General features: G+C 33.5%; 1 protein-coding gene across 3 annotated transcripts in view; it reads right to left on the bottom strand.

Moving 5' to 3' along the window:
- LOC105330583 (receptor-type tyrosine-protein phosphatase epsilon) overlaps nucleotides 1-13,238 on the bottom strand; it is a 150,631-nt gene that overhangs the window by 13,465 nt on the left and 123,928 nt on the right. For 2 of the 3 annotated variants that reach the window (XM_066065881.1, XM_066065885.1), the window contains 5 exons: nucleotides 11,225-11,455; nucleotides 7,415-7,669; nucleotides 5,919-6,053; nucleotides 5,665-5,802; nucleotides 2,962-3,099 (listed from right to left, as the gene is read on the bottom strand). In XM_066065881.1, the coding sequence (XP_065921953.1) occupies nucleotides 2,962-3,099; nucleotides 5,665-5,802; nucleotides 5,919-6,053; nucleotides 7,415-7,669; nucleotides 11,225-11,455 (897 nt within the window). The remainder of the gene's footprint in view (nucleotides 1-2,961; nucleotides 3,100-5,664; nucleotides 5,803-5,918; nucleotides 6,054-7,414; nucleotides 7,670-11,224; nucleotides 11,456-13,238) is intronic. The other variant, XM_066065878.1, reaches the window with a different exon arrangement.

Genomic DNA, 13,238 nt, shown 5'->3' on the forward strand with positions numbered 1-13,238 from the left:
ATTCTAAGATGTTATGATTCTAAGTGTTATAGTTTTGAAACAGTTTTTGACTTTAAAATGCAGGGTTTTTTTTAATTATGTACATATATTTAATGCAAAGGGGGAGAATTTGATGAACAATAAGGAAAGTAAACGAAAGGTCCAGGGGCCACATCGCTTATCTGAGTTACATGTATACCTGCCATGAATCTATTCATTAACAGCGTTATAAAGTTATATGCACAAATTAAATCCAGTGCTGTTTCGGTGTTTTTTGTATTAACAATAAAGAATTGGGATGCTTGTTAAATACATACATGTTACGTACATGTATCTATATTGCAAATTGTAGCATTTCCGCTTTCAATTACGTTTAATCATGTAGGCTGGTTAGGATAGAACAGGGTGCAGGATACAGGATTCCCGATACAGATATAAAGCTCGGCCTATCCTATTCATACTATCCCGCATACATACTTTAAATGAGATCAAATAATTTCTCTTGATGTTTTTCCCAAACGAAATTTCAATGGTAAACATGATTTAAAACTGAAAAATGTACTTTTTTGCAAATACGTGTCTAAAAACTATGCTAAAATGAATTGTTCAAAAATTCCTTTTATGGGGTTTAACATAGATTTTGAACACTTCTTAGTTTTTTGAAAATCGCAAGAGTTTTAATCTGATAAGATAACATGAAAATGATCATGAATGTAGTATGCATGATCCTTGATGATGGACACAGAATAGAATAAGGGCTATATTGTAACTCTATTGATACCAGCACCGTTAATAAGAATATTTTTAACAAGATGAAATTATATTCTCAACCGTTTTCAAGATATTTGGTCACGTCCAGTTCAATGGGGCTAGAATCAACCCCGATTCTATGTCCTACATACCATTTGATGCCCCTTAACACAGAACAATACTGTATACGGTTTTAGGGTCAGGATCCCAACCTATTTTTAGATATATGGTTATGTTTAAATCCTTGGGGTTGGAGATGACCCCAGGGGTCAGTTATAACCATTTTAATAGAGTCTACGATTTCCCCCATGTTGTTCAATGCTAAACCCTCGTATGTTTGACCCCTCAAAATAGTGATTGGCCAACCCAAAAGTAAAAAAAAAATCAAACCAGGGTGCACAACTAGGTATGCAGACCTATCATTTCCTAAAGTTTTGTGAAATTCCATTAGCCCATCTTCTGAGGAACGCGATGGACAAGTTTAGGGTTAAGAAGAAGAAAAAGAGAAAGAAGTACCGTCCTAAAACTATGTCTCCAAACTTCGGTTTGGAGACAAATATATTTATACCCACGTATTTCTAACGAATTTAAACTTCCTCTGAGAACTAGCTTTAGAGGGGGTAAAGGGGATATGGTTTAAACCAAATTCTAAATTAAATTATTTCTTTATATTACTAATATGTGATTGGTGTGACCAATGGACATAGGGCATATTTTAAGGGTTTGAAACGCAGACAGTCGGATCCGCCTGCTTACTTAAAAGCTAAAGTTAAACTAAACCTCGCGAGCTCAGTCGTTATTATTATTATTATTATTATTATATCAGACATCATATTTCATAAACGTATAGCCAGAACAATTACCTGATTCTGGGCAATTTTAATTTCTTTTTCCAATGCTTATTCATTTCATAAGGTTGTAATTTTTTTATTTATACTTTATTCAGTATCTAAAGGATCGATTCCTTGTAGTAAATGTTCTTGTTTTCCATCTAATAATTTGATAAGACATACATGAAACAAGTCTTATAACCTGATTAAAGCACCGTACAGCTTATTAGGTTTGCATAGACAATTATTTTCAATTAACTTTCTTTCCATTAAGAACTTGGAAATTTTGAGTTCATGGACAATAAACATAGATAAGCGCCACTCATTTAAAGAATGAGTTAATTTTGATGGACAAAATAGCGCCCTGTATGACGGCGCCCATACTGAGCTGGAAGAAAATATTGAAGCCTTTAGTATCCCTGATTTATATTTTCAGTGATTTTCTTATATAAACAAGTTACAATTTAGGCTTACGTGTTACATATCTACCTGCGCTCCGTATAACTAAAATGCTTAAGCTGACAAAACTGTATTTAGAAGTCGTTAAAGGCTTGAAATGAGTTGCAATGTACTGATTTATAATGTGAGTGGAGTTTGGCTGTGCTATTGTCACTTTCGGTTTCCATTGTTTGTTTTTAAATTTTAGGATCTTCATCCCGACTTAAATTTGATCTCAATATTCTCAAAAAAGGCATGTAAAATATCATTTGGAAGTTCAAAAGAAGTAATATTAATAAAAGGAAATTTGTTCAAACCTAACTTACAATGTCATGACAGAGTCATAGTTTTGAAAGCAATAATTTGGTATAATTGCTTTCTTCTATATCATTTACACAAATTATGGTCTTTTGTTCTTCAGAAAAGTTATGTAAGTGGTGATTTCTACTTGTTTTCTAGTGAAAACATTAACCTCTAGCCTGTTAGGGCCCCTTTCAGTCCCTTGGGGTCATTATTTGTTCAAACTTAAATCTACTTCTTATCAGAAATTTAATGATAAAAGTAGGGCAATACACGCTTTTGGATACTTGAGAAAAAATTAACTAACCCGTAATATTTTTACTCTTTCTAAATTATCTCCCGTTATATCATTTTAACAAACTCGTAAGCCTTTCCATAAAAAAATACTTCATGTCAAGTTTGGTTGAAATTGGCTCAGTGGTTATAGAAAAGAAAATGACAATGTTAAACGTTTCCGACTAGAACGAGGACAGTATTGGTTAAGAGACAACGGATAAAATGTTACCAGAAAAGCTTATTTGAGCAAAATATTCAGGTCAGCTACAAATTTAAGGTGGTTACATCAAGTAATAATGCATCTTTCCAATTGATATTAAAAAAAAAACGTTCAACATTGAATATGCAATAATAAATTAAATATCAATAAAATGTATATTGTACTTACGCTCAGTACAAAGGAATCCCTTATATCCATCAGAACATCCCTCTGAGCAGAATCCGTCGACATTTTGGCAGTTGGATTGATTGCGACAATTGCTGCATGTTTTGGAACATTTTTCGCCATATTTTCCAAACTCACAATCTTTATCCGAAGTAAAAATAAAACAACACTTTGCCGGATAATTATGCCAGTGCCAAGGTGACATTTTTGCACCCGTCTAAGCTGCATATATCGAAAAATTCAAAAATGCCATTTGATAGACCATTTCTTAAAGAGTTAACACACCACCTTTGTTATCATTGCATCTCACGTGTCAGGTGAGATATTTCCTTTCAAATATAAATTCCTATAGGAAAATAATTTTTTCCATAGGAAAAACAATATTCCTATAGACAATTTGAAATTTCCTATCGGAATACAAGAACATCCTATAGGAAATTCAATTCCGATAGAATTTGATAAAATCCGATAGGAAAACTTAATATCCTATAGGAAAACTATATGTATGAATCAAAATCCTACAGGAAATACCATTCTCCTATAGGAAATATAATTCCGATAGGACTTTTAAAAAATCCTATAGAATTGTCAATATTTCCTATTCTCCTATGGGACTTTCCTATGGGATATTAATTTTTAAATGTAAATATTTCACCTGTCAGGTGAGACACACTAAAAATAAAAGTGGTTATATACTCTCTAGACAATGGTCTATTATTTGGTATATATGGATTTTTCCGAAGCTGCATCTTAAGCGGGTGCAAAAATGCCACCTTGGCACTGGCATAATTATCCGGCACACTGTTAAACGTTTAATAATGAACATGTCAAACGAAAAAAAATCAGGAATATCAGTATAAAAAAAACCGAACAGGGACGTGTGGCTGCTTTTAAAAAACAAGAAGAAATTTAATCACTTACAATGTATTGCGAAGTATGTTGGAGAAAAATGAATATCGTATAAGCAATGAAAAATATGTTTGTTCCTAGCATAAGGGTGATACATTGCTATGTTCGGATAAGTTGATACTTCGCGCAAGGAAGCTTTAACCTTTCCATTTGTTAAGACGTTTAACTTTATTACGGTAACAAGAGAACATACTTTCGTATTCTGCATATTGACTTCAATCAATAAAAGAAAATTATAGCCTGCGAACTGGTCGTCCGCGTATTACCACTTTGCAACAGAATATGTACATTTCCTTGTAAAAATTAGTAAAATGGCTATGGCAACAAGCATACTTTGTTTTCCTGGAATAACTGCACATAAAGTCTACCGTCACCGGCATTTGGACAACTAAAAATTAGCTGATTGTCTCAAGAGGTGACCGACTAGATAGCTGTGACTTTCAGTCACCCCTCTTTTGACTGATTAGCACATCTTCATCACATGAATAAATTACAACACAATAAGAATGTAGTCTCACAGAAACTGAATGAAGATGGGATGGCAGAAAATATATCGTTTAAATTCAACATTTAATTTGGAAACGACTTAGAGAAGAATTCAAAAAATATATTGATTGTCGAAGTCTTTCACACAATTTAAAAATTGTAAACAAATATCCATGTTGCTATAGATAAATTAAAAACAAATTGTGTTTTAATTTACATAATTATTCTTATGTAGTAAAACATAGAGCGTAAAAATCTTCAAACTCGGATGTACGAAAAAAAAAATACCGTTAAGGCTGGAAAAAAATCACGGAATAAAACATTTATAAATGGTAAAAATTAAGTTGGATTAAAATATAGTGGCTTAAAAAACCCCAGGTGTACTGAAAGATGTGTTAGGCATTGATCGTCATTGCTATTACAAAAAACAAATGTGTGGCAAATGGACGCAATATATATTAAAAGATTTACTGAAGTGTCTTACATCTATGAGTGTGCAACCTCAGGAACTACAGCAGATTTTGTTATTAGCATATGCAGTTTGGTATGTTCGAGAAGTAAGAGGTAACATATTTCAAAACATTGTTTTCAAATGTCATCTGATAAAATTGTAAGGTAAAATCACCGACACAACAGTTGAAATGTCTTTTGATCTTACAAAATAAAATAACAGTCCGTATTTTTTTTTCTCTATTTAACCAAGCAAACGTAACTCTTGATCTCTCGAACTCCATCTGATCCGATGTAACCTTATTGCCCTTATATATTATAATGTATTCATTTTTGATAAATCGAATTGGTGTATGTATAAAATACATGCAATTGACCAACCGCATATCAATAACCATGTTATGTATATACATTTAATTAAAATGTACTAAATTACTAATAGATCACCAATTGAAAGGTGAACGAACGAATTGTAATGGTGATTTACAACATTTGCAATTCCTGCCGGTGAAATATGCTATTAGTTTACAAGCGAAATTTTCTTTAACCTACTACTTGTAACAGTGACATGAACAAGTTTCGTTTATTATGTTTATAAAATTGTTATACATCGTTCAATAATATACGTGTACCATATAATCATGTTTTTTTGTCATGCATGATAGTGCAGTTGAAACATTGCATTTGTCAACTTGGGCAATATGGATTAACGTTGATTTTTTTTCCAATGACGTAACACACTGGTTATCATGCAAAATCAAAAAACGTGGAGTCAAAAAGAAACACATGCATCCAACGTATATAGATAAAAACTGAAAAATGATGTAAAATTTATTTGATGTAAAAAGAAATGGTATTTACGTTCAGTACAAAAGGACCCCTTGTATCCAGCAGAACATCCTTCAGAGCAGGATCCGTCGACATTGTGGCACTGGGATTGGTTGAGGCAATTACCGCAGCTCTTTGAACAGTTAATTCCGTACTTTCCAGTCTCACACTCTGAATTTATTGAAATAATGTGATATGTGCCAAACATTTTAATACCAAATTTATTTTTTATAGCATAGACACATGAATTTCAAAGTTTGAAAGAAATATAAAACATGAAAACATACCTAGCTCACATTGTTGACCTTTGTACCCAGGTTTACACACCTGGCATGTGCCCCTTTCTTTGTGACAGTCCTGACAATTTACATCCGGGCAAGACAAGGATCCATTAGATCCAAAACATCCGGTAGCAGGACATCCTTTGAAAAAAATGTTTTTTAAATATCATTGTGATTGACATTTATATAATATATAAATTCAGTGAATATTTTTTGGCATGTTTGCAATGGAAATATATGACGTTTATTGTCCAATAACACACGTCAGACATGTGCAAGGCGTATGACCACAAGAAAACATCATCACGCGTTTTAAATTGATATATTGTTTTTGGAGTTAATTTATTTCTTTGAATTATAATAGTCAAATCATATTCATCCTATTTCAAAACAGAGATTTGCCACACACAGTTTCTGGCAAGCTAGTTTGACCCACGAAAGTGCGCTAACTAGCATGTTTTTTGCTGTTCGATGGATTATATTTAGTTTTGCATTTAATGCGACGATACAAATAAATTTTATACAAAAAACCAATAAATTAAATATAACCATTGGATAGTTAGTTTTCCACGCGCGTTATTTAATTTGTCTGCACAGCCTGGCGTGTTAGAGGACTAACAATATTCAATATTTTCATTATCAATATAAAACATACTGTGGAATCTTTTAAAGTAATGGGGGCCAATTTTCGTGGATTGTTGATTTTTTGCTTATTCGTGGGTAGTAATTTCTTGGGTGCGTCAGTTTTCAGTCTCAGTTAAACAGGATACTTTTTCTTTTTTGTTTTCGTTGAGGATATAATTCGTGGGGAAGGGCTACCCACGATCATACATAAATTAAGCCACCACGAATTCGTATGATTCCACAGTGTGTCGTATTCTTATTTTCAAAACTTACAGATTAAAAATCAAAATAATACCCTTGCTATCTATAAAATTAGTTTCAATGCGTTCCAAATAATAAAGGAATATTGAAATTAATCATATATGCAATCATTTTTAAAAACAAATATTAAGTAACCACTGCGGGTAATGATATAGCTACAATCGTAGTGAGTTAATCAAATGACTGTGGAAATGATGACATTGGAGCAATTTTCAGTGTACCAACAACTTGTGACAAAGGTTTTCAATATTAGCTTCATAACTAGAAAATATTTCTTAGCTTACCTCTGATATTATAAATGAGGTTTATTTTGACACCGTTTGCCTATCCAGCTTACGCAAAACAGGTAATCAATTCAAATACTATTTACATGTTGATAACTTTCAAATATTCAACATTGTATCAAACAATATCCGTTTCACATGTAAGAAGAATATCTAATGTGTAGTTTTTGCACTTGTAAGAGAGTAAATGTGACCTGCAATTTTTTTATTTCGTGTATAATTAGACGCCATAGGTGTTGCACATACCTTAACAATCTATTTCAATATAAGTGATGCATAACTGAAAAACCGTTAAAAACAAATACAACCATTGCAGAAACTGGGAACACTCACCATATACTTCCACCTCACATACATTGTTTTCAGCAGAAAGAGAGTAATAATCAGGGTAGGTTATATCTATGAATCTCTCGTTGTAGTATATGACATACTGTCCGTGAACAGAGCAGATGGTGGTGAACACAGCAGGTATGGTATCTGTTGTAAAGTTGGTGTCCTTGAAACACAGTGTTCCCATTTCTTTATCCGTTGTATTAGAGACATACACAGAGAATCCGAGAAAAGACTTTGTAAAGGCATTTAAAGCTCCTATAGTGAAAAAAGTTAAGAAACGAAGATAAAGGGATGATGTGATAAACGCCCACGGTAAATTGCTAACAATTTTTTTTTTTCACGAAATTTCACTATTTGCATATACTTCATCGTTGAAATATGTACTCGTATTGAATGCCTTTCATATCTAAGAAAAAACAACCACAGAGATATATAAATTACTGTTTATGTTAATGATACACTGTTTACAGTAAAGACTTGAAGCTCCGCCCATACATTTAAAGCCTTTAGAAGCGAATTTACAGTTTACAATTTTCTTAGTTTATTGTACCTCACTTTGCTTCCCCAAAAAATGCAAACTAATGTTGTTTATGTGGTTTGGATTCGCTTAGTCATCATAATGTTATTCTTTTGTCATGCTTGTCACGTTTCGATACGATTGTTCGATGTAGCTTTATACAGCATGCTATTTATATTCGTTTATGCATTATACATTATTTTAAAGCTGTATTATCAACGCATCCTTTTCCTGATTTGTAAATTTTCCTCAATTTGTTACAATTCGACAAAGATAAAGTGACGTGATAAGTGCAGCTGGTGTAATTAATACATGTTATTATTTCAGTATTATAATCAGTTGATGTATGTGTGCGTTTGTTTATCGTTCGTCGTCCTGCCCATGTGTGGGTGTTTATGTTTACATGGTGTGATTTGACAGACCAAATACCTGTTTCACCAGTTTAGCTGTAGATGTTTTCTATTTTTAACAACATACTTACCTTCCTGCTAAAACCATAGTTGCCAGCACTCTAGGCGCTAAACCCTTGTAGGGAACAGACTTGTTTGATATCTATGTAGCTGAAAACCCGACAGTGCTTGGCAACTATAGTTATTTTTATGCATCTTTTATGTGATAATTATAATAAAATTGAACTTTCAATGTTAGTAATATTTATAAATCTATTAAAAGATTTTCGCATACTTATTGTTTAAACAGTTGAAAATGTTAATAAAAACAAAGTATAGTTATCAAATTCAATATTTTTTGTTACATCTTTACGAACTAGGGCTACATATGTAAATGAATCTAATCCGATCTGATTTATTCCGTCATATTCATATTGTCTATTGTACCAAGGTCCACTCATTTTGTTCATTGTTATTCATTGCAAAGAAAGAGCCACAAACCAGAACAAATTCACAGGGTATACAATATCATTGTCACAATGAAATCCTAGTAATTGCTGTAGTATAAGTTGTGTAATTATGTTGTGGACTGATCCCGTACTTAACTCCAGTGTTTTAATAGATATATTTTATCCCGTATGGAGCCTATGTTTTTTTAGTTTGGCATTGATAAGCACAATAGACTCAACCTCTGTCATTCTACCTGCATTGTAAGGGTTTATAAGATTTGAGTTTCGCAGTTCTGGACAGTGCGCACGATTTCCCCACACGGATCTGACCACGTGTAATTAATAATTATCTTGTAACTAAATCTACAGACGGTGTAAGTTTGCTTTTTTTAATTTCATTTTTGCAAATCTTAAAGTTTATAAGTACTACTTCATATTGTTATATGTTACCTTAGCATTGTATAATATTTTATATTATATAAACAGTGTCACTTGTATTTCGCAATATTGTACATAATAGTCATATTATTGATACCCTCCTATATCATTTCATTTTTAGAAGTTTAAAAATGTTACAAATCCCAATTGGTTCCATACATACATACATGCGAGGTATATTGATATAATTAGGTTTATTTTCTTAACTTTCATGTTTGATCAATTGTTTACGTTAGATTTAGTCAATATTGATACTGATTTACTTTTATATGGCAACAATAACCTTCCTTTACATATCAACAAAAGCATTTTTGCTTCTGTACAAAAGTTTATAGACAAATCCTTGAGATTTAAATAATATTTCTTTGTGTATATCAATATTATATTTTCTTTTGTTCTATATTCATATGCATGACAACTATTGTTATATTTAAGAGGAGCTTGTAAGTTGTTAGAACTTGTTTCTGATCTTTTTGTTTAGTCAATAAAATATGTTCAAAACAAAACAAAACAACTTTTTTTTTGAAATTTTCTTAAGCAGATTCAATACATCTGCAAATACAAGTTACCGCCACTAAATAACTTACACTGGACAAAATTTCTTACGCTTCATTTAAAATGAAATTATATTTACATCCTAAAAATTTTTAAAGATGAATTTAATGTTTAAATAGTTGACCTTAATCATAAGTAAGGCATTTTAATGCCCGAACGGATAAATGGATACAATGTTAACCGAAGAGTAACTGTTCTTTAGAAATGCTGAAATCGTGCTCACGCCCTTTTGGAAAAATAAATGTATATTTGATAAAACATGATGCAGCATGCTTATCGAATAAAAGAAATGTCTTTTTTGGTAACCACAGTGTGCAATAAGCACCACACGTCAATTGCAAGGTTGTACCGGAAATTTATACAAACCGGAAGTTTGAGGAACTTGGCAAGAATTTCAAAGCGCCGCCTGACTAGTAGGCGACAAGACAGACACATCGCATTTATCCGAGCAAATGGAGGTCACGCCCGATATTGATACATGTATGTGAATCACATAATCAGGGATACCAATCTATTTTTATTGCGTTCAGATCTAAAACAATCAAAGAAATAGTAAGTGGTAGGTTAGCAATATTGCGTAGTGTATTGTGCAAATCAAAAAATATAGTTGATATGTTATATTATACAAATATTGACTGGGGTTGAGGGCAACATTGATTATATTAGCCCCCGAGGGACGAAATATTGCCCGACGCGGAGGGCAATATTTTCGTCCCAAGGGGGCTAATATAATCAATGTTGCCCGAAAACACAGTCAACATTTGTTTTGTTATATGAAGAAACAAACCAAAATCAAGAAAGTAATTGAAAACAGATCGCCATAATTTTCTCGGCTCAACAAAGAATTCACGAATTCAATTCTGTGCAAAGTTCATTTCCAAAATATCCTCAGCATCAAACGGTCACTGGTGATATTCCACCGACCGAAAGAATTAATATACAGATGTTCTACCTGATTTTACTTCACAGTAATTCGCAAATCCTTTTGTCCGTTATGATAGCAAACCGTCGCATTGCGCGTCCGTTGTTTACTTACCTTGACTGACTGTCTATTATGACGTCACCTTGTTTTCGAGTCGCGAAGAGTTATTTACGTCATCGTTTACGAATCAACTAATAAGAGGCGATTATTTGAAATAGAGGGATTGTTCTCTAGATATTATTCCTAGCCGGTCAATATCAAAAAAATATCGACCGGTCAATATTTTTCGGACGAGCTAATATTACTATTATTGACTATTTGTCTATATAGAGTTATATAGTGAGAATATACTACTGAATATATCAATATAATATATTTCTTTTAAGAGGGAATTTACTTTTTTCCTAATATTTTGGTTGCTTTTTCCTTTAAAAAAGAAACAGATTTTTTTTTAAGAAGTCTATTTAGATGCAGTATAAATTACTTACATAATAAAACCCATCAAAGGTGTTATTATTTTGAGAAAAAGAAAATCCTTACCCCATGGTTTATTGTCCGTCAAATAGTAGACTGTGATGTAATGGATGCTGTGAATGCTCGTTAAGTTGACCCACCATATGGCGGTTTCTTGGCCAGCCGAAAGGACACACTGACCACCACTCCTACTAAGGTCTGACTTCTGCCCATCGACAGCATTACTGGCATCACCTATGCTGTAATTCTGTTTCCATGGATTCTGTTGATATGCTGGCTTGTGTAAGGCAACGTTCACTGTAACAATGATCATTTAACAGTTTTAAAGGTTCATGTACATGTATATATTAAAATTAACTATGAAAGGACGTTAAGCACTACGGTATTAGACAAATACCACCAATGAACGTATGCACTTAAGGATACATAGGAAGTTATTATTTTTATTTCAGTGTTTATTTAGATCTATGTCGGAATTTGCCTTTATTATTAGGAAAACAGACAATTGTGTACATGCGTCTTATTAAAGTCTTCTACTGATTACTAATCACTGGATATTTATTCACCAAACAATATAAATGACAGTTTCAAAGATGCGTATTTTTCCTTGTCCAAAATGGTCACGTGATCAAATTTTGTCAATTTTGGATCATGTCGGTCATCATAAATCAGCCAAAGATTTTCGGGAAATATTTTTTACTTTGTAATCTTGTCAACAGTTGAAAAAACAAAGTCTGAAGAGCAATTGGCCTGAAATATGGCTGTTACGGCAGATATGTGCGGTTATGGATCGACCCTCCCGTAGAGATAAAAAGGTTGACTTGGTTTTGACTGATGAAGTTTAACGTAGAACAAAAATACGGGTATTCCTGCCGCAGATTCACGAACAGTACCAAACTTCACCGTGAAACTGTAAACAATTACACAGAATTCAATATACATGTATTGAAAATTAATATTAGAATAAGCAAATGATCTTTACACAAATGTATTTACCTCCTTGTGCCTTATTTTCGTAATATATGAGGGTTTTCCTGACTTCACTGCACCATGTGCTTACCGCCAAATAAACAGAATAACGTAGCAATATATAAAATTACCTCACTTGACAAAAGAGTTCTACCTATGGTAGCCTGTACGGGTCTAACATGGCTCCCCAAAATTAGTGAATAACTAATTTTAACATATATACAATCTCACAACTAATACAATGTCCTTAAAGAAACACTCAAATAGGTTCCTAATATGGCTCCTCGGTGGGGTCTTCCCCTGTCTCGTTCTCCAACAACAAGACTTACTTGTGAACAGGTCTTTCAAGTGTTTAAAGCTGACCGTTCCTCTTGCCTTTCTTGTCCAGATTGCTGTCTCCGATAGCTAATGTAACATTACGGACCAACCCATCCTCGCTTGCATATGTATCTATGACACGACCAAGATGCCACCGATTCCGGGGCAAGTTATCATCCTTCACTAACACGACATCTCCTATTTGCATATTCCTTCTTTTTGACGACCACTTTGTACGCGTCTGAAGAATCTGAACATTTTCCTTTCTCCAACGTATCCAGAATTCATTGGCAAAGTATTGTATGCGGCGCCATCTCCTACGGCAAGACAAGTCTGGCGTCTAGAACTCACCAGGTGGTGGTAAGACAACCTTAGACTTATGGTCAGAAGGTAGTTAGGTGTGATTGGTTCAGGGGCAAACGGATCATGCAAGTTCGAGATGGTAAGTGGACGACTGTTGACAATAGCCATAGCTTCGCAGAAAAGGGTTCTAAGACCCTCAACATCCAACTGAGATCCAAAGTCCTGCAAGAGGGAAGAAAGCACATTGCGAACTGTCCTGATCTGCCTTTCCCAAACTCCGCCCATATGACTCGCTAACGGAATGTTCATTTTGAAACTGATATAATCACATCCTTCTGCTGTTAGAAACTGCTTCAGGCGACTGTCATCTTGTTCCTCTAGAGATTCTCTGAGTTCTCTCTCAGCCCCAAAAACTTTAGTACCTCTATCTGATCTCAGTTGTTTTACTGGTCCACGCATCGACAGAAATCTGCGCAGAGCATTGATAAAT

The sequence above is a fragment of the Magallana gigas genome, chromosome 1 (assembly GCF_963853765.1).
Source record: "Magallana gigas chromosome 1, xbMagGiga1.1, whole genome shotgun sequence".
NCBI classification, from domain to species: Eukaryota; Metazoa; Mollusca; class Bivalvia; order Ostreida; family Ostreidae; genus Magallana; species Magallana gigas.